Source organism: Ambystoma mexicanum, chromosome 6p (assembly GCF_040938575.1).
Source record: "Ambystoma mexicanum isolate Mex_15411 chromosome 6p, UKY_AmexF1_1, whole genome shotgun sequence".
In the NCBI taxonomy this organism is placed as follows: Eukaryota; Metazoa; Chordata; class Amphibia; order Caudata; family Ambystomatidae; genus Ambystoma; species Ambystoma mexicanum.
Genome location: NC_090935.1, coordinates 713,723,353 through 713,743,612, shown reverse-complemented (window position 1 = coordinate 713,743,612; position 20,260 = coordinate 713,723,353). Strand labels below are relative to the sequence as shown.

The 20,260-nt window shown below is 43.1% G+C and overlaps 1 protein-coding gene across 4 annotated transcripts in view; it reads right to left on the bottom strand.

The window, feature by feature from the left end:
* Window positions 1-20,260, bottom strand: part of RASA1 (RAS p21 protein activator 1) — a 1,760,251-nt gene that overhangs the window by 1,368,327 nt on the left and 371,664 nt on the right. For all 4 annotated transcript variants that reach the window (XM_069627585.1, XM_069627584.1, XM_069627586.1 and 1 more), the window contains exon 7: window positions 7,413-7,465. In XM_069627585.1, the coding sequence (XP_069483686.1) occupies window positions 7,413-7,465 (53 nt within the window). The remainder of the gene's footprint in view (window positions 1-7,412; window positions 7,466-20,260) is intronic.

Genomic DNA, 20,260 nt, shown 5'->3' with positions numbered 1-20,260 from the left:
ACTGTCTTTCCATTAGGATAGGTGTATTTATTGCATTTGTTGGTAGTGCCCAGATCCAGAGGTATCATGGTGCTAAATAGGTTGCGGTACATTGATACAATACATTGTGACAATCCGGTGGTTAAACAGGTCTTTGTTTAGCAGGCAGTTTAGCACCACAATCAGGTGGTTAGACATGCTCTAGAAGGCAGTTGGTACATACAGGAGAGTAGGTGGTCAGCTTGGGCATACTTGTTAAATGAGGCATTTTTCAGGGGGGTTTTTTCTCTGTAAAGTAGGGTAGGAGGGCTCTTCTTGGATGCAAGAAGATACAGAATTCCAGAGTGTGGGGGCTATGACTGTGAAGCTTAGTCCACTAGCTATTTTCGGTGAATCTAGGAGTCGAAAGGGATAGGGTGGTGGAGGAGCATAAATGGCGCGGTTTAGCACTCCTGGTAATGCGCTGGTTAAGGTAGGTGGGTGCTAGTTTGTTGATGCATGATGGATACGATTTTAAACTCAATGTAGGCTTTGATGGGCAGGCAGTGGGCCTTGTGCCTGGTTTGTGAGATATGGTCTGATCGCTTCATATCACAGACTGACCGGAGGGAGTTGTTTTGTAGCAATTGGAGTTTAGTCAGGTTTTTAGCTGAGGTTCCGGATAGGATGGCATTGCAATAGTTCAATTTGCTAACAATGATAGCCCTGGCTAGTGTAAGGCAGTTGTCAGAGGATAGGAATGTTCTGCTTAGGTTGATTAGTTTAGTAGGCTGCAGAAGAAGCAAGGGCATTCATATGCGTTTGCATAGATAGTTCAGGTAGACTCCTAGAGTTTTTAAATGCTTGGGTGTAATATTGCCATCTATGGAGAAGGAAGCAAAAGGAGGGGTATAGGTCTTTGAGGCAGTGTGGGGAGCCTATGATGAGCTCCGTTATATCATTTAGGCAGAGATGGTGGTTGGCCATCCATACCTGAATAATGCTACAGACCTGGTTGATGTTGGCAGAATCGAGACTGATGGCCGGTGAGTTCAAGCAGGACTTGTGTATCATAGGTGAAGTTTGTGTAGGGTATGTCAAGGCTGTCGAGGTGATCAAAGAGCGGCTTGGTCTACATATTGTAGAGCGTGGGCCAGGGGCAGGATCCTTGTGGGACACCATATGAAACTCGGATGGGGTCTGCTGTTGCAGATTCTGCTAAGATTCTGGAGGAGCGTTCACTCGGAAAGGAGTTGATCCAACTCACTGCTTCTGAGGAGAGGTTAAAGAGGGAGGTAAAGTGGTGACACAGGATGTTGCGAGCTACCACGTCAAAAGCAGCAGATAGGTCTAGTAGAAGAATTATGGCAATCTCACCTGCGTCTCTGATGTTATCGAGTTGGATTTTTAGGTCTAGGAGGGTGGCCTCTCTGCTGCGTCTTGGTCTGAAGCCAAATTGACATGTGCCAAGTGGGTTGTTGGACTCAAGGTGGGTTTGGAGTTGGAGGTAAGCAGTGCGGTTAAGGATTTTGAGGAGATAGGGTACCATTGTGATAGGGCGATAGTTGGTGGGGAGGGAGGGGTCAAGTGAGAGTTTTTTGAGCAGAGAGGTGACCCAAGCCTCTTTGATGGCACTGGGAATTGAGCAGGAAATGAAGGAGGCGTTAATACATTTCGGAATGGTAGATGCAGGAGCTTCTGCGCACATCCTGATGTGGGCGGCAGATGTCACCTTTGCAATTGGATAATTTGAGGCGCTGGATGATACCGAGAACGTCAGCAGGAGTGACGTGGGAGAATTGAAAGGGGTGCAGAGGTCACAGGGATGTTTATGGTAAGGGTGGCATGGCAAAGGGAGCAGGTTCTTTCACAACCCTCACAAGTGGGATGTGGCCAAATCTGTTCAACAACTGGTCTCTGCAGGTCTATGCTGTGACCATTTCTTTGTTAAGCGCATGCTCAACTCTTTCAGGAGATCGGAGGCCAGCCAGTTTCAAGAGGTGGTTAAATAAACCCTAAACCTCTCTTGAAAAAGCAGTCCGTTAATACCTAGTTACTGAGGACCTTCAGCACTGCATTAAAAAAAACAATCGCAGGAGCCTTCCCCTGATAAAGAATTTCAGAGCAAGGTCTTTCAACTGTCAAACATATAAGTTACCAGAGCCTTCTGGGATTCATTCAATCGATGTTTAAGCCTCAACATGGTACAGAAACTGCCCTGTTCAAAGTAACACCTTATCCATGCAAGGCAGATGTAAGTGGTTTGTTACTTGAGCTCATGGTTTGACACTAGTTTTTCACATCTTGCTGCCATGGTTGGAGGAAGAAGTGTTATCACCAAAGGACCACCAATTGATTAGATCCTTCCAAGATGGTGGGTGGTCAGCAGTCACCCTTGGAGAATTCTACACCAGTTGAACTATAAGTGAGTGTCGCCAGTACTGTTAATATTCATGTTCAACCTCTGTTCAATCTTACTCATTTCAATTGCAGTGTTATGCCTACACCGACCACACCCAACGCTGTATCACTGTCAAATGAAGGGCCTAAGGAAAATGTTTGAAGGTCCTTGAGCAATGGCTTCAATTTAACACTGGCAATATGGGGGTCATTTTTTGTTAGGCCCCACAGCCCTGACTCTCACCAAAAGTTGTGACTTTCCAATTTTTCTCCTTCCATTAATGTGAAAGCCAAGGTTAGAATCCTGGCTGTTGGTGGAATTTTGACTAGTCTTTCGTCATCCTAAGTCCAAGAGGTAGATTGTGCAATTATCCTTCACCTTCTTAAACTGAGAAGGATCTTGCACTATATTCCCAAATAGGAAACTGCTCTTGTGGTTGGTTTTCTTACAAACTCTATTTTGACTACTGCAACAGACTGTTGGGGCTTGGGCACCAGCCCAGCCTCTAGACCGGCAGCAATTTGCACAGCAGGGGTGAATTTTGCTGTCCTAGGACTATCACATGAGGTCTCTGCACTCTTTAGATGCTAAATGTGTCACCTTGGGTTTCAGGGGCCTTCGCAGTCAAGGCTAGCTCAGGGGAAACACCATTTCTTTTAGAAAAGGACGATGTGGTGTATAGGGATACAGTTACCGGTCAAGCACTTAGAAACTGGAAGACTCGATATGAAGCTCTATTTACATCACCAACGACAAGAAGTTTAAGATAAAAGGTTGCATTCTATGAAACAGCCTCCCTACAATGTTAACGCAGCACACAAGCTTGGCTGCCATTTGTAAATTCATAAAAACAATATTTAAATAGGGCGGTAGAGGCTTGTGGTTGGCATGTCGAGTTTCTGGATGGCTGTATAGCACATTGAGATGGTTTATACTGCAATCGTAAGCCTAAACAGATTTGTAATCAATCACTGCACCACAGCTCTGCTGCTTCAGGCAGATTTCATTTATGTTGTACAACTTCTAAGAGAACTCCACAGATGAGAAACATAGCACGCATGGAACATGAACCCTTACATGATACAAGTATTTGCAAAAATACTCAGATATAAGAGCGCGCAGAGTTAGTGTTCAAACATGTGTTTATTCTAAACGATTGCCCTCAAGGACAACACGTGTTACGGCTATGTAGAAAGCCTTTGATAGTGGTTTATTTGGCTTTTAACCACAACTCAGCTAGACGCGACAATTGGTCCATCATGTATGAAACTAAATAATTTTCATTGCCCAACATATTTGTGCCAACTTGCCAGAACGGACCTCTTAAGCCAAAACCTTTTATCAAACGTAGACGATACAATCATGCTAATAACTTTCCCCTGGAAGCTGATTCACTAGAAGCACTGAAACCTTTAGCGTCTGCTTCCTGAAAACTTAGTACCGCACAGCAGATGACAAAATCCCTGATGAAAAAAACATTCAGCTGAACGAAATGTGTGTTCCAGACACAAGATAGAAATAAGAAATGCTTGAAGCTAAGAAGTCTTACGAACCCCTCCAATATATCAGAGCCAACAATTCCTATAAAAGAAGCTTTTCAGCATCTAGTCAGAAGCAACACCTGCCCCACTTTCAAATTCTTCAGACCACCAGTACTTAACTTTCTTAGGCCCTACTCTTACAGCATTGAGAAAATCAATACGCTTAAATCCAATTTCCCAAAACAAAAAATAGCCATGGCCCCAACCAACATAAGACTCACAAGCTAATCCTGCTACTCCAACCCTGCACCACTATGAGATTGTATCCCTGCACAAGAGAAAGAAGTGCCCGAAATGCTGTGATTTCTGGAACCAAAAATTCTTCCTTGAACTGCATGATGCGAAAATAGAACTGGCCATCAAACTAGTTCACTCTTTCCTAACCAGTGGTAAAATACCCAAAAGCTGACATGTGATGACACCCATCCCAAAGATACAGAATATAGATCCTGACATCTTGGTCAACTACTAAGCAATCGCTGACCTATCATGCACAGCAGAAATCTGGTAGTAGTCACAAGACCACTCTCCTACCACCTGAAAGCCAAACAAGTTCTTAGTCACTTGCAGTCTGCCTTTTGTCCCCATTGTAGAATTAACATAACCCAGTATTACAACATTACTAAATATAAAAGAGGCAATAGCATAGCCACAAAGTACACCCATTCTACTAGACCTCCCCTGCTGCACTCACACTATGGAGCTTAGTGGCATCCTCACTCGTCTTGATAAGGTTACAGGTACGGGCTGAACAGCATTAGAAGTATTGTTTACTTTACAGCCACACCCACCAGGTAATTTACAACCTATCTCCCCTACGAGCAGGCATCACATATGGAGGGTTGCAAGGCACTAGCAAAAGCACTTTTAAAAGTCTAGATTTATCAAATCACATAATTGTCTAACATACAAGCACTTACAAAAGTCTACTGTACATACACCTCAATTAGACCTCCAAGGTAAGCATCAGAGAGGCACCTGTCTGACCAAAGTCACGAAAAACATGCTTGGTCTTAATTCAGAGATCCTTCAGACAAGGCCTCACACACTTTCCATTTTGTCAACAAGTTTCGAACCAGACAAAATGTTCGAACTCCAAGTGTGCTTTCTGATTCCGAAATATGCTTCATGCCTAACCTGTACCGAGTTGCCAAAATAACACCACCTTCTCATCTTGATGAGCATCTTTCACCCATTCTCCATGTGGATTAACTGTGTCCTTACAGTAGCACAATCCCATTTTAGCTAATGAAATTCATTTTACACAGGTCTCTAGGCTAGGACTGGACGATATATCGAGTTTTGGAGATATATCAATACATTCTCAAAAGCGGTAGAGCATTAGACAATATCAACATCAACATATATGTTTTTACATCGTCACCTATTAAATTAAGATGACAAATCAATATGACAAAATGTCACTTAATGGCTACTTCAGTGCATATAGGGATGTGTACCATACCGGCATGTTATTGTTAGTATTTCCATTATTATTGAAATGATGTCCATTTGAATCAATTGCAATTTTAGGATGAGGTTAACTGACAATGTTATGTGTTCTGTATTTACTGATCAGTATTAATACTGTTGGCATCTCACATGTAGTTGGCTTACAACTGAGCATTTAGCCCAAACAAACAGCATATTGCCATTCTGGCCGGAAATAGTGACATATGACTTTTGGTCCATATCGTCTAGCCTACTCTAGGCGAAACACAAAATTCCAAAGGGCCCAGTATTATGCTCCAGTGCTCATCTGCAGAGTGCAACATTCAAATCACAGCTCACTCAGCCTTAAAGCCTTTTTATAGTCATCAACCAACCATTAAAAAGGTATCAAAAGCACAGGACAGGCCAAAGGAGCTACCAGATAATGACTTTGCCCCCTTAGCATCTGTGAATCTAATAACCCCCATCCCAGACAGACCAGGCATTTGGGGCCATAGCCCACAAGTGGGCACATTGATGGACAGAAAACATCCCTAACGAAGGCCCTGGATCAACTCTGATGCTAAACAAAAGTAGGTGATAGCTGGAAGGTGTAAAATTAACCCCCCAGAACATTATTCTTTACCTGTCAAGCCATTACCAGAAAGGGGAACGTCCATATGCAAATCAGTATTAGTCCCACCCCATAAGAGGCAGACCAGCCCAAACTGCTTGGTCTCATAAAGCACAAACCGCAAGCAACCCTGGACATGTTTCGGCCTCATTGGCCATAATCGGTGAGGTATAGGAGGTGTAGCTTGGATCTCTAGGGTCAGCAGTCACGGGACCCACATCTGCATGTCATCCCAGTCGGGGGTGGGGGGGGGTTCAAGGGGTGAGACAGGGCTGCAACAGCCAAACGCAAAGAAGTGATGGCTGGGAGGTTTAGAATAAATCTTAACCTCTGGTATTGCTCTCAGTAATCCATCAGACCCTCATTCTTTGCATGCCGAGGTATTACAAAAAAGGGCAATCTCCTATGCAGCCACTGACCCCAACATATAAATCCCAGCCTTGTGTTCTATCATTGTGGTTTCTATACACTAGCACCCCGCTAAGACCTGTCCACAAACAGCGTCATCACACACTACTCTACCCTACCCTTGTATAACCTTGAAGATTAGCAAGTGTCCAGTTACTCCTACAGCCGTCACCTTGATCTTAAAACCACATACTTATTGTATTGTTTACATATATAAGAACTTATACACACTCCAATCCTTTATCAATGTCAACTCACAAAAGTTACAATTTACAATAATCCAAAGAGAAAAAGACAGCATCTCGTAACAAAAAAACTCATTCAATAAATCAAATATCACATACTATTCACAATATAAAACATCAAATTAAAATGATCATGTAACAATTACACTCACAATAAATGCTCATCAACAGTTTTCCCATTATTACGGTATTTCCTGAGTTAGCTCCCCATTATCTTGTCCAAACTTGAACAATCTATTATCAAATAGTGTGTGGATTCCAGTACCCGCTCGCCACATAATCAGCAAACTCCATCCCCCCTAGGGATACCCATATGGCCACCCAAAGCTTCCAAACTACATACTGAGCCACAGGTCCTCCACCTGCCTACTGTTAAGATCACGCAGGTCAGGATGACATACAGCATGAAGCAACTTGACCAATTTGTCATCTCATCAAGCAACACAAACCCCACACTTTTCTGAATTTGGACTACTGACCTTCAGCAGGGAACAGCTTTCCCAATACACTTTCTACACCTATTTTACCAACAGCAACCTTCCTCTTCTCCTTCTACCCCAAACACTAATCCCAGTCTTATAGAATCCAAAGCGCAGATGCTGTGCTATGAAATAACTAATAGAACAAACACTACAGCACTGAAAGAAGAAAACTGAGCGCTAGTCCTTAAAGCAATGCTCCAACTATGCACAATATTTACAATGCAGTAGCTTAGCCATCATCTTGCATTAAATTAGAATCCTTTAGTGCTCATTTAAAAACTGCTGGACAATTAAAATAAAAGGATACAGTACCTGTCATCAGCAGTGTGTAAGCATCATCTTTGGAGATTTTCCCATGGAACCAGCTTCAAGAATAAACAAATATAAAATTAGAAAATGCTAATAACTCCTTGCTTTTGCTAGTTTAGACTTCTGGTAAATTAGCATGCAAACAGAAATCAACATACTTTCTAGCTGTAGGGAATTTCTCCATGTAAAATGTCATGGCATATGCTAGGTGGCTAAAACATTATCAAGTAGCAACAACATGAGTAGCCTCACAGCAGGGCTGCAGAACATGTAAAGAAATAGCTACTTATCCAAAAGGAGAAAACACAAGTGCTTTCTATTTGTATAACAAAACATACATGGATTCCAACATGCTGCACCTTAACAAAATAAGTACCAAACCAAAAGCGATGAAACACATGTATTTTAACAGTGTGGGCAACTGCTTGATTTTGGGAGCCTATACTACTAACAATGTGTGTGTGTGTGTGCCAGTGTGTGCATTGAAATACCACCAATTGCTGCTTATTCAGGGATTCTAGCTCATGTATGCAGTTCTAGTTCGGAAAAGAACTGGTGTAGAAAAGGTATGAGACTCATTTTTATCAACCTCAGAAGAGTAGAGGGCTTAGTCCACTCCTTCAGCATTTAAACAGTATTGCAAAAAAAGACCAGATCTAAACGGTCACATGAACAAAAAGTTCTAAAAATGCTACCACCAAAGGTTCGAACACCAAAGTTTGAACCTTTGGTGGTAGCATTGCAGGTAGGTTAAAAAATAAAAATAAGCGGGGCAGGGGTGGTGTCTCCCGCAACCCCCGCTCACTATACTTTACAATATAGTGAGCGGGGGAAACCCCTGCAGTGCCCGTAAAAACAAATACAAAAAAAAATAAAGATAAGGACCCTTCGGCGCCGGTTCCCGATCACGGAAGTGAAAGGGAACTGGCGCCGCAGGGACTCGGCATGAAGAAAAAGTTAAGTGGGGTTTGTTTATGTTGTGGGTAGTGGTGTGTTGAGGGTGTGGGTGGGGTGTGCGTCATGGTTGTGTTGCGGGTGTGGGTGTGGGTATGTACGTGTTCGCATGAGAAAGGTGCAGACTTTTGGTGGTTCGCACCTTTCTCATGCAAACTTTCCAGCCGCGGCAAAATCAGCCGTGGTCGGATCACGTAGATCCATTTAAACAATGGCCTACCAATTACAGATGGCTGTAGCATGTGTATTAACTGATGTACCTATCACATAACATATTTGAAAGAAAAGAATAGGGCCGATTCAAGGGACAAATCTTGACAAACTGTTAATTTGAAAAATGCAAATAGATTTTAGTCCATGCAATTAAGGCAAGTCTAAGATGTTAAGAAGTGAAGCATTAAAAGTACCTTCATATACCAAAAATACATATAACAGATGTGGGACTCATTTAGGTACATATACTAAAAATAGGCTACATTATGTTACTGGAAGATAACTCCTTTTCATCAAGCTTTAGAGGGATTGCTATTCTAGTGTCGATATTAACGAAAGACGAGCAATGTCTGTATGGATCAATACATTCTTAGATAAATTAGTATCCTCAGTTGCATTTACAGAAATCACATTTCAAAGAGTCTGAACATCCAATGAATTAATTATTTACACCTGTGGCAATATTTATCTGCTGCAGATTACTTTAAAAGGCAAAAAATAAATAACCACACATTGCATTAAATTTACTACAAATGCATAAGATAGTTTATAAACAAAAAAGTCATATGGCCTATAGAGTATGGGTCTTGAATTCTATGGTAACAAGTAAAAAATATAAAGAAAAATTAAGTGCTTAAGAGTGAGTAGGGCCACGAGAAAAAAAGAATGATCAACATATGCCGTAAAACAATGTTGCAACAATTAAGGCAATTACTTGAAATGCTTAACATTTTTAGTTAATTTAGTAAGGCTGTTTGGTCCACAAGCATCACAGTTGATTAAATGAATGACTCATCAGTAGCAAACATTTCTTGGCAACAAATACCAAATGCAGCCTGTTAGAGAGAATTCTCATTTCTGTGCTAATACCCTTACACCTTAGAGATCCCAAGCTCTTTTGCTGGACTTTAGGACTTTAATTTTTATCCTGGAGCGAGAGACCTTTTTCTCACTCTCTCATGTATGTTTGATTTGGACTCTGTTTATTTTGGTTTTGGAGTCTTGACAAACTCCACAGGCATCACCTTTTGTATTGTGACACACAGCACCTTCAGTGCAGTATCACACAGAAGTACTTTGGATTTTCTCCTAATGTTTAAATACCTTTTCTAGGGTGGACTACTGTTCCGAAGAGTAGTGAAGTGAAATTGACTCTACTTACCCGTTTTTTCTATGTAGGTCTAGTACACACCATCTTCTGTGGAAGTACTGGGGGGTTACTTGGTAGCCCCTTTTCCTACCTACTCATGTAACATTTTTTAGGTTACCCTCACTACAGTTAATGGCTAGTGCAGTAGTTTAATTTTCCTACCATTGTGCGTTTTTACCGCAGGCCGAATCCTCAGTTGCAGCATTGCACCCATGGGTGCCCATTTTGTCAAAATGGCCCTGGTCTTTTTTCCAGCCATTTCTTGCTTGCAAGGTCTTTCTTGGGTTTTACTCTGCGCGCCAAACCAGGTATAACCCTTTTGTTAGTTTTGCCTTTGGCGGGCTTCAGTGCTGAAATCCGCCTCCGGCTCCAGTGGGTCTGGCAGGGTAGGAAGCGAGGGAGGTGCGCAAAACTCCCCATCCTTAGTCCCCCTGGGTACCTGAATGCATCCAGTGGTGATTGGCTGGCTGGCTGTCCTTGGAGGACAGCCACCCTGCTTTGTGAGTGACAGCCAAGCTGTGCATGAATGGGAGAAACCTGCATAAAAGGTGAGGTCGCTTGAACAGAAGGCAGAGTCGACCACTGGAAGAAACATCCGATGAAAGAACTTGGAAGAGAAGCTTGCTGTACCCTCCTGGACCGTTGAACTGCTTGGTGAAGCCGAGCTACAGTGCTGAAGCTCCAACTTCGTATCGACTAGAGAAGCCCGGAATGGACAGCTTCTTCCCTTGGGTTGGTGGGACCAACTGACCCCAAGATGAACTTTACTGGAACCCCTCTCCCTGCTGGCTGTACCTCCTTGCTGCTGCTGGAACAGAGTGCCACGGGTCAGGAACACTAGAAACGAGTGCATCATCTTTAAGCCAGACTCGAGCTCCAGGAAGAATCTGAAGACCCTCCGAGGGAGGACAACCCAAGCTTGAGCCACCTCAACAGAGTGCTGGACCCCAGAAGCCAGGGGAGCCCATAAGATGTCCAAAAACCACGGTGGTGCTATTTGCCGGTAGCTGAAACCACAAAGTGTTGCTTATTTGGAAAGACCCATTGCCGCCGACGACCTTCAAACTGCAGTGCAGGATCCTCCAGACGTCCTCCCTCTTGTCCCCACGACTGAGGCCCAGAAACTGCAGGACTAAAAACGGAAGAGAAGCTAGCTGGATCCTTGTACTGTCGTGACTGAAGGGGTACTTACCTCTAGTCTGTAGCTTGCTTGTTCTCACTAGAAACTTGCAGTAGCTGCACTTTGCAGAGTTGCTTGCAGCTTTGCCTTTCACAAGCCTAACAGCTTGTGGACCAACAGTGATTCTTTTGCTACAAACTTAAAATAACATTGTCTAAGACTTTTGTGCTATCTGAAGAAGTGCCTCAGCTCCATAGACATTGTTAAATTGACTTTGACTGTCCTGGCTCCCTGCAGACTCTTCTGACCCACTGACTTTAACTATCGCTCATTGGTGGTACATACGTTTAACTTGTATTACTGGGAAAGGTCCAACGTAGACTTCATTGTAAAGATTGTAAAGTATTCACATATTCCGAGAACCTGTTAACCGTTTTCCTCCCATAACCTTTTCCACAACCCCAGTATTGCATTAAGTGTAAAAAGTGATATATCAATATCCACAGTGTCCTAGCGATTGAAGTCACCTCAGGGTGTAGGAAGTGTGCGTGCGACATCCCAAAAGGGTATCTACTTGCTTAACTTAAATCTGAGGCAGTGTTGTGAAGTGTATTTTTATTGTTGCATATTGCCCTTTCTAAAGAAGGCTTATTTAAAACAACCGTTAAATAATTACTTTACTAGAAAACCTTGAGTATTAATGTTAGTTGGGTACTTGTATTTGTGACTCTCTATGTTACACCTCTACAGCTCACATCTACCCCTCTTGAGGTAAGTCTGGCTGCTCAGTCACTCTACCAACTTGTGTAGTACAGACCTATACCAATAAGTGGGTTACCTATAATTAAGAGGACAGGGCTTGTGTAGTCTCCCACAGGGTTACTACATACAATCTTGTCTAACAGCCATGAATAAATACATCAATAACTTGCCGGCGACTTCGCAACATCCATTGTCAATGCATCACTCGCATGGGGCACGTTCCCTGAAGAATTCAAAACCTTTTACATCAAGACCACTGCTTAAAAAGACCTCCCGCAACACTCTTGTTCCTCCCAAGTAAAGACCCATCTTAAACAACCGTTTTATAGCTAATTTAACCAACAAACCAACCGGCAGCGTTTTAAACTGAGGGGACCTAGGAGCTATTTAGCTCCTGCTTCTAGCATAGTAGAGCCTGGTCAGCTTGAAACCAAACTGCTACCAGGAGCTACTTTTGGCTCCTAGGGCCAACTAGTGCCTTCCAAACATGTACATTTGACATTAACTGAGTATTTGAGAATGTTAATAAAAAATTATTAGAACACATCTAATACACATTTAAACACAATGGTTCATACAAAATGTTAAAATCGAATCTCTGGTAGCTCCCGGTTCCCCTGTGCTAGCTCCTGCCTATTGGCTGATGGCCGACACCCTGCAGCTGGTTTTAGCTCCTGCTCACTGAATCTCGATTTCGAACCCTGGACCGGCATACTCAAAACTATTTATTTTCTCAGAATCTAACAAGATGGTCCACTCTGCCCTTACGAGGAAATGAATCCTGCCTAGTCTCGATCTGGGATGCTCTTAAAAGACACTCGGAAGGCTATGCCGCCCTAATCCTACTCTAATTCTCGGCGGAATTAGTCACCATTGATTACTCCTGCCTCACTGATAGACTTCACACACTCGCCATCAGGGACTCCACTCTGAATTACGCAGAAGACACTCAAATCATCTTCAAAACCCCAAAGAGCCCTGTTTGTTCCTCGTCCGATCTCGTAACATGTCTCCCAGAAATCAAACACTGGAGCATGGCCAACCACCTCTTCCTCAAGCCTAGCAAAACCGAGATCAGAACAAAAATATGCAAATCAATCTTCCCACAAAGTACTGTGGGAAGATTGATTTGCATATTTTTGTTCCTCTTTAGGAATGCTATAGTGGGTTAAAATCAAATGGAATAGAAAAATGCCTTTGCAGTGTCCTATGGATATTAGAACATAGGTTATCGTTTTAAGGGCAGTGAAAATTTCAATGTTTTCCAGTGAATACAAACACCAACATAATATAACAAATATTTAAGGCATCCAATGCAGATCTGCACAAGGTGAAGAATTTCAATACCAGGACTATAGTTGATATCCCACAAGTGTTGCTCAAACAAACCAAAATTGTGACCTTGTTGGCAAATCAATGTCTCTCGGCTACCTCTCTTGTGAAATAGTTGTTTCCCCCCCTCACTCCATCTTTCAATATTATCCTACAGCTACCAAAATTGCAGGTACTCTTAGAAACAGAACCCTGCAACATGCTGGAGGAACTGTGGACAATCCGGGGACCTTATCCATATGTGGTGGACTTGCCCACTGGCAGAGACTTATTGGAAGGAGATTTTAAGCCATATTAAATATATCACTGGTATGGGATTACCCTTTGACCCGCTTGTAGTACTACTGGGGGAGGCGGTTGAGGGGTGCCATGTGAACTCAGGGCCTACAGCCACGCTCATTACCCACATGCTGAGTGCTGCCAGGAGTACATTAGCACAGGCATGGAAGACAAAGGAAGGCCCAATAACAGCCATGTGGTGGGTAAGACTATGGGGAGTGATGGCCATGGAGAAAGTGACAGCACTGGCCTGCGGCTCTTACTCCAGGTACCTGAATACCTGGTTATCACTACATGAATTTATGGACAACAAGGATCAGATGTTTTTTAAACCAAGGTTGCTCCCCGCAATACCTATCATTTGATAACCCCGAACTTTAAGATGGGAACGTGACTTAACCTGTTGATCGATACAGAAGTCCCTTGATTCAGGGTCATTTGAGGTGACACTCACCATTTGATGAACTTGAACTTTACATTGGAAGTGATCCAACCTGTTGAATTTACAAATCAGAATGATGTACCTGATTCACCCATAAGTTGGGGAAGTATTTGTGGTGGTGTGGGGGGGGGGGGGGCGAGACTGCTTTGACGTTCATTCTTTTCTTTTGTTTGCTTTCACTTTTCTTCTGTATCTCCTTTTCTTATATGAGCAAAGCAGCTCCATTTTTTGTGTTGAAACCCCAACAGGGGATATTATGACTTGTTAAGTATAGGAACGTTACACACCTGGCATGAAATGTTTACCAATATATTCATGTCTGTGATGCTCTAAAATTAAATAAAGTTGGTAAAAAGAATAAATAATTAAACAAAAAAACAGACCACCCAACCAAGGCTGCACATTACCGTGGGTTGGTAAACCACAGGTGGACTGACCCCTCCATGTCCAAATGGGGTCTAAAAAGTGACGGTCCACTTCTTGAACAAGTCACTACCTTCCAGCTTTCTGCCTTATCAAATGTATATTATTCTGGGAAAACCACACATAATAAAGCGTTAAGAAACAAGCAAAATTCTTATAAACTAAGTGACATCAAGAATACACCACCTGCTAAACCCCTGCATCACCTACTATATGCCATACTTGTAATAAGTGGACTACCTCTTTCCACACATTCTTACACAATTGTACACAACCTTCAATGCCAGCAGACAGTTTTACAGTACATACAGAAAGTTAGACCCATACCATTTGCCAATTCTTGTCACTGAGGTATACTCCTCTGTCAATGCCTGCTAGTGATCAAGCTCGTTCACTTTCTGATGGTGAAAACAAATTGAAGATTCAGCATGCAAAGTCTGGGAGCCAGCGTGAGCACTCGGATTGGTTCTTAGAGGGTCATGTGACTGCAATTTCATTTTAAAGCCTTTTTTGAAACATCCTGAATCCAAACTCTGTGGGCCGACAACACACAGGAACATGACTGCCAGTCTGGAAGCCATCTTGAGCACTCTGTCTCCCAGAGGGCCATGTGACACTGCCTCCTTTGTTAGTGTCTCCCTTGGGCATCCAGGTGTCTGCAGCCAAGAGGAACAAAGGGCAACTTCCTTTTCGGGCCTGGAGGGGCCAGACATGGCCATGGGCCATATCCCCAGTTCATGCAAGCACTTCGCTGTGCTTGCCATTTGCCAAACTCCTGCTTGTAAACATAGGAATCCTTTGACTCTGTGCCTTTCCATTTACTGCGGAGCTGTTGTCTCCAAATTCAAAGGAACATCTGCGATTTGGGCCCGTTAATTGTCTTTTGGTTAGCTATTACCCAATTCTAGTCCAACTCCTAACTGACACCTGCTCCTTCCCAGACACATGTTCACAAACTTTCCATTTCCGTTCACCCACCTAACCTCACCCTCTCGCGCTGCACCCTTCCTTCACAGTCTCCAGTTGACGATTTCTTCTACCCTTCCATCATGCACCTCAACATTGCAGTCCTCCTTGTACTCCCTCTTCTCCTCTTCTCTTGTAAGCTTCAGCCAAAACGCAGTCTAATTTCAACCTCATTCCCCTACTCCCATCTCCCTCCTCGCCTCCTGCATCCCTTAGAGCAGACTCCTGTTCTCTCAGGATCTCCAACCTCATCTATGTCCCTTGCCTATCGCACAACACTAGTTACTCTACCCACCTTTGTGGGATGTAGAATCCCTCTGCAACAAGTCTTCTTACATCATCCTCAATTTTCACTTATTGGTGTCACAGAAATCCTGGTTCTCCTTGCATGGCACTGCTACACTAGCGGCACTCCACACAGACTCTGCTACCTTCTTCTGCTCGCCTTGACCTCTTCGGAAGAGTGGTGGAGTGGGGTTCCTTATCAATAGGATTATCACTGACCCCTGCCCCTTTCTGACACCACCTATTCCTTCTTTGAATATGGCACTATTGAATACATCATTCCTACTCCTCTCACTGTTCAGGCTATCTATCCCCTATTTCTCTCAACCCCTCCCCCACACGACCCTCAATGTTCAGCCACTTGCCACCGATATTCCTATTGTCATGCTGGAGGACACTACTCTTATTTTTTTCAATGAATTAGCTAAATTAATCAACTTTTCAATTATACAAAATCTTTGATAAAATTGAACCAAAGGAGGAAATAAACAATTGATAATAAACGTTTAACATTCTGATAAGAAAAAGCGAGTAAAAACGACTTAAAAACAATGATTTAACAATTAAACCTCCGATAAGAGAAGAGAAGGAATTAATAGCGCTCAAATTCTCTTCATAAGCATAGGCTTAATCACAAAGTATACATGTTTCTTCATTTCATTCAATACATCCAATCTACTTTTACGAAACATGCTAAAAACACATATTTGCAACAAATCTAATCATTCATTGTACTTGAAAGAATCACACTTCCCAGCCTTAATTCACTATTCATCAGCTTATTGATCTCCACGTGAAGCAATTTCACTCAATATATTTTTCTCTGATTTACTCAATGTCCTTGGATTAATCCAATTCTCTCAGTCGTGAGGTGGTAAACATATCAATTGCTTATTCCACTGGTCTTAATTGGAGAAAGTTACTTCGCAGTCACCTATTATTGTAACCACCACCTATAGATACAGATTCATTGGTCACGATGTTTGACAATAATTGACCACTTTCGATCTAGCAAGTGCAAATATTTAATCACTCAGTGACAGTGAATGAAGAAAACCAATTGTTGCTATTTTGATGCTCATAGAAGAGGTGGTAAAGAGCATCTGCCGCCGCAGGATGTGACTTATTGCCCTTAAAGATTGGTAGTGGGATAACAAAATGCTTTTCTGTTTTTGCTGTTATGGTTGTACAATATATTATTAGATGTTCCAATGTTTCTTTATGTCTTTCATCTTTGCAAAACCGACAGATATTTAAGTCAGGTGATATTAATCTTCGGACAGCCATCAAATTACGTGCCGGCCATATATCCAACCTAAATCGAATATCAGATCTGTTGATAGGTGAGGGATACCTGCTCAAGTACAGTTCCATTACCCCAAGTTTCTTTTTCACCATGTGGACTATTTATAAAGTTGTTATGAGTTAGGCAGATTCTCCTCGTTTCTATCCAGTCCCCGAGAGATTTTCATTTTTGCACAGTCTGGATTCGTCATGAGGGTTTCGATAGGGATATGTGCATTAGCCAAGATTTTGTAAATGTCCATAGGTTAGGAAACGAGTGCTTAGGCGAAAAGACATAATCGGAAACAGTTTTGAGCAATGTGTCTGATCTGGGAGACATTCAAAATGTTCTGCATAAGGCGCTTAAGTGCCAGTAGTATGCTGCATTTAAGGAGACATGGCTGAGCTTGTATCGTAGGAAAGCTACTGGGATACACTGAGGCAGTTGTAGCACTTGCCTCCAAAATGTATCCTCTAACCTATCAAAAACCGCTTTAGGTAGGATAGCTCTCATGTCCATGTCATATAGAAGAGTTGGAATAACTTTCGTCTTAAAATAAGCTATGGCAGGGATTAACGAGAACTTGCCGTACTTATGTAAAATGATCCTTGTCTGGGATATGGCAGTTATCAATTTGCATTCCAAATTCAAAAAGTGACTTTTGTTGTGGGCTTGTTTACTTTACTTTATTTCACTTATAAAGCGCACCAATAAACCCGTAGGCGTGAGGGTGCATACAAAACATAACATAAAAGTGACATATGCCAGAATGGGAATTCACATAGATAGAAAAAAACACAAGAATGGCATTTAACAAAATTAGATGGCAATGGACTAAAAAAAGGAGCAGTTTAAACACAGAGGAGCAAAAGCAAAAAAGTATCATGTACCACAGGACGGTACAATATCAGATCACAATTCGATGGACCTGTGGGGAAATACACAGTCTTAGAAAGGCAGGTAGGGTGCTACCCGCAGAGCCCATGATCATACCCAGATAAGTATAATTGGGTAACACATCCAGGCGAACATGGTTTACAGACCAAACCAATTTACCTCCTCTTGGTTTACGAACAGTACAGGCGAGTACTCGAGTCTTGTGCAAATTAATCACTAATTCATTTGCCTCAATATACCGAGCCAGGCAATTCAAGAGTTTTTGAAGGCCGATTGGCGTTTTAGAGATGAACACCAAATCATTGGTGTACAATAATGCCTGTTATCAGTGTGCCATTTAACTTTGGCGAATCAGAAATTACATCATTGAATGCTTCTGCAACATCAAACAAAAAAATGAAAAAGGGCTGAAGCAAGAATGCATCTCTGCTTCAGCCCCCTTGCTGTGCAGATCGATGTTGAAAGCAAACCTTCCATGGTTAATCTTATTCGCACAGTAGTGTTGGAATGAAAAGCATAGATGATGTCACATAAGGTAGGGCGTTAACAAGCTTTCCCGAGTTTGGAAATGAGAAGAACTCACGATACTGAGTCAAATGCAGAGTGATGGTCAATAAACGAAAAATAAGGGAATAGTTTCTTACCTGTAACTCCATTTCTCCAGCATTGGTATCTTTCATGGATTCACATGCTTAGAATATTCCCCGTCGTCAGACTGGGACCCTCGGTACACATATATAGCCTTTTCCTATAGGAAAACTTCTGACACTTTTGTGTCCTATCTACGTCCTTTTAGGAACCGCCTACGCATGCTCCGTAGGCCATCCCAGTATAAGAGGCCCGCCCCCGCGGCTCCCCTTCAGATTTCGGCCCCTTCAAAGTAGGAAGGGTTAAACTTATCACGCAAATACATTGCATTCCGGGGAGGTTGGAGGGCGCATGTGAATCCATGAAAGATACCAATGCTGGAGAAATGGAGTTACAGGTAAGAAACTATTCCCTTCTACAGCATTGGATCTTTCATGGATTCACATGCTTAGAATAGATTGTATAGTAGTAACACCTGAAACGGCGGTGAGAATGTAATGTAATATACCCTCACCATAATACACAATGCATATGTACAGCAGGAATAAGTTTACTCATATAACCTTACTCACATAAAGTATACTGTCCTCAAAAGGTAGAAAACAGATTATCCACAGGGTGGAGCTTACCTTACTGAAACAGATGGCGCAGGACAGCTCTTCCCATCTGCACCTCGTCCGCATGCTGCCTGGCAAGGCAGTAGTGGCGGGTAAACGTGTGGGGCACCGACCATGCCGCAGCCTGGCATATATCCGTTAGCGGAATTCCTGCCCATAATGCTGATGAGGAGGACGTTGATCTTGTAGAATGGGCTCTAGGATGCCCCTGCAGCGGTCTTCCGGCCTTAGAGTGGCAAAACGCAATCGTTGATGAGACCCATCGAGCCAATCCTTGTTTAGAGATCGCTTTTCCCCTCGTCGACGGACCATATGCGATGAACAGTTGTCGAGTAGACCTGAGTTCCTGTGTACGATGTAGGTAAAATGTCAGAGCCCTCTTAACGTCCAAGGTATGAAGAGCTTTTTCTGCTGCCGATGATGGGGTCGCGAAGAAAGTAGGTAGAAAGATGGACGAGTGTTTGTGATACACTGTCGGAACCTTTGGGACGAACGTAGGATTAGTTGCCAGGACCACCTTGTCCTTAAAGAATCTTAAGTATGGCGGGTCTACGACCAGCGCTTGCAGTTCCGAGATTCTCCTAGCTGATGTGATAGCAATTAAGAATGCCAACTTCCATGATATGAATTTCATGTCCGACGTGGCCATAGGCTCAAAGGGCGGTTTCATTAAGCCTGCCAACACTGTGTTGAGACTCCAAGTTGGAGAGAAACGTTTTACCGGGGGAACAGTTCGAAATAAACCCCTCATGAAGTGTTTTACAAGTCTGTCGCTGAATAGAGGAGTCGACTGTCTCTTCCTCGTGAACCTTGAGATGGCCGCCAGGTGCACCTTTATCGATGTGAATGATAAACCCTTCTCTGCCAAGAAAAGCAGGTAAGGTAGAACTTGTTCCGGCGTCACTGTCAACGGTTGTAGGCCTTGCTGTCCTCAACACCATTCACAGAACCTCTGGCACTTATAGGTGTAAGATTTGTTGGTAGAAGGGGCTTGAGCAGCCTGCAGAATTTTTTGACAATCCTCTGGAACGTCTAACGCACCGAACTCCGAAAAGTCAGGAGCCAGGCTGCAAGGTTGAGACTGTCTGGGTCGTGATGCCACACCGTGCCTTTGTCCCGGGATAGTAGGTTCGGGACTCTCGGAAACGCTATTGGATGTTCCAGCGACAGGTGAAGCAGGTCGGAGAACCACGGTTGCCGCGGCCAGTACGGTGCCACCAGAATTACCCAGCAACTGTATCTGCGTATCCACTGTACTGTCCTCCGTATGAGGGGGAACGGAGGAAAAGCATAAAGGAACATGTCCGTCCATGGGAAGGAGAATGCCTCCCCCATGGAACCCTCCTGAGGCCATCTGCTTGCAAATTGTTCGCGTTTCTTGTTGTCCTTGGTTGCGAAAGCGTCCAGAGGGGGGTGACCCCATTTCTCGAACACTGTCATCAGCTGCACTGTGTCCATTTCCCATTCGTGTATCTGGGCCATGCTTCTGCTGAGGGAATCTGCTTGCGCATTCCTCACTCCCGGGAGATGGTGAGTCA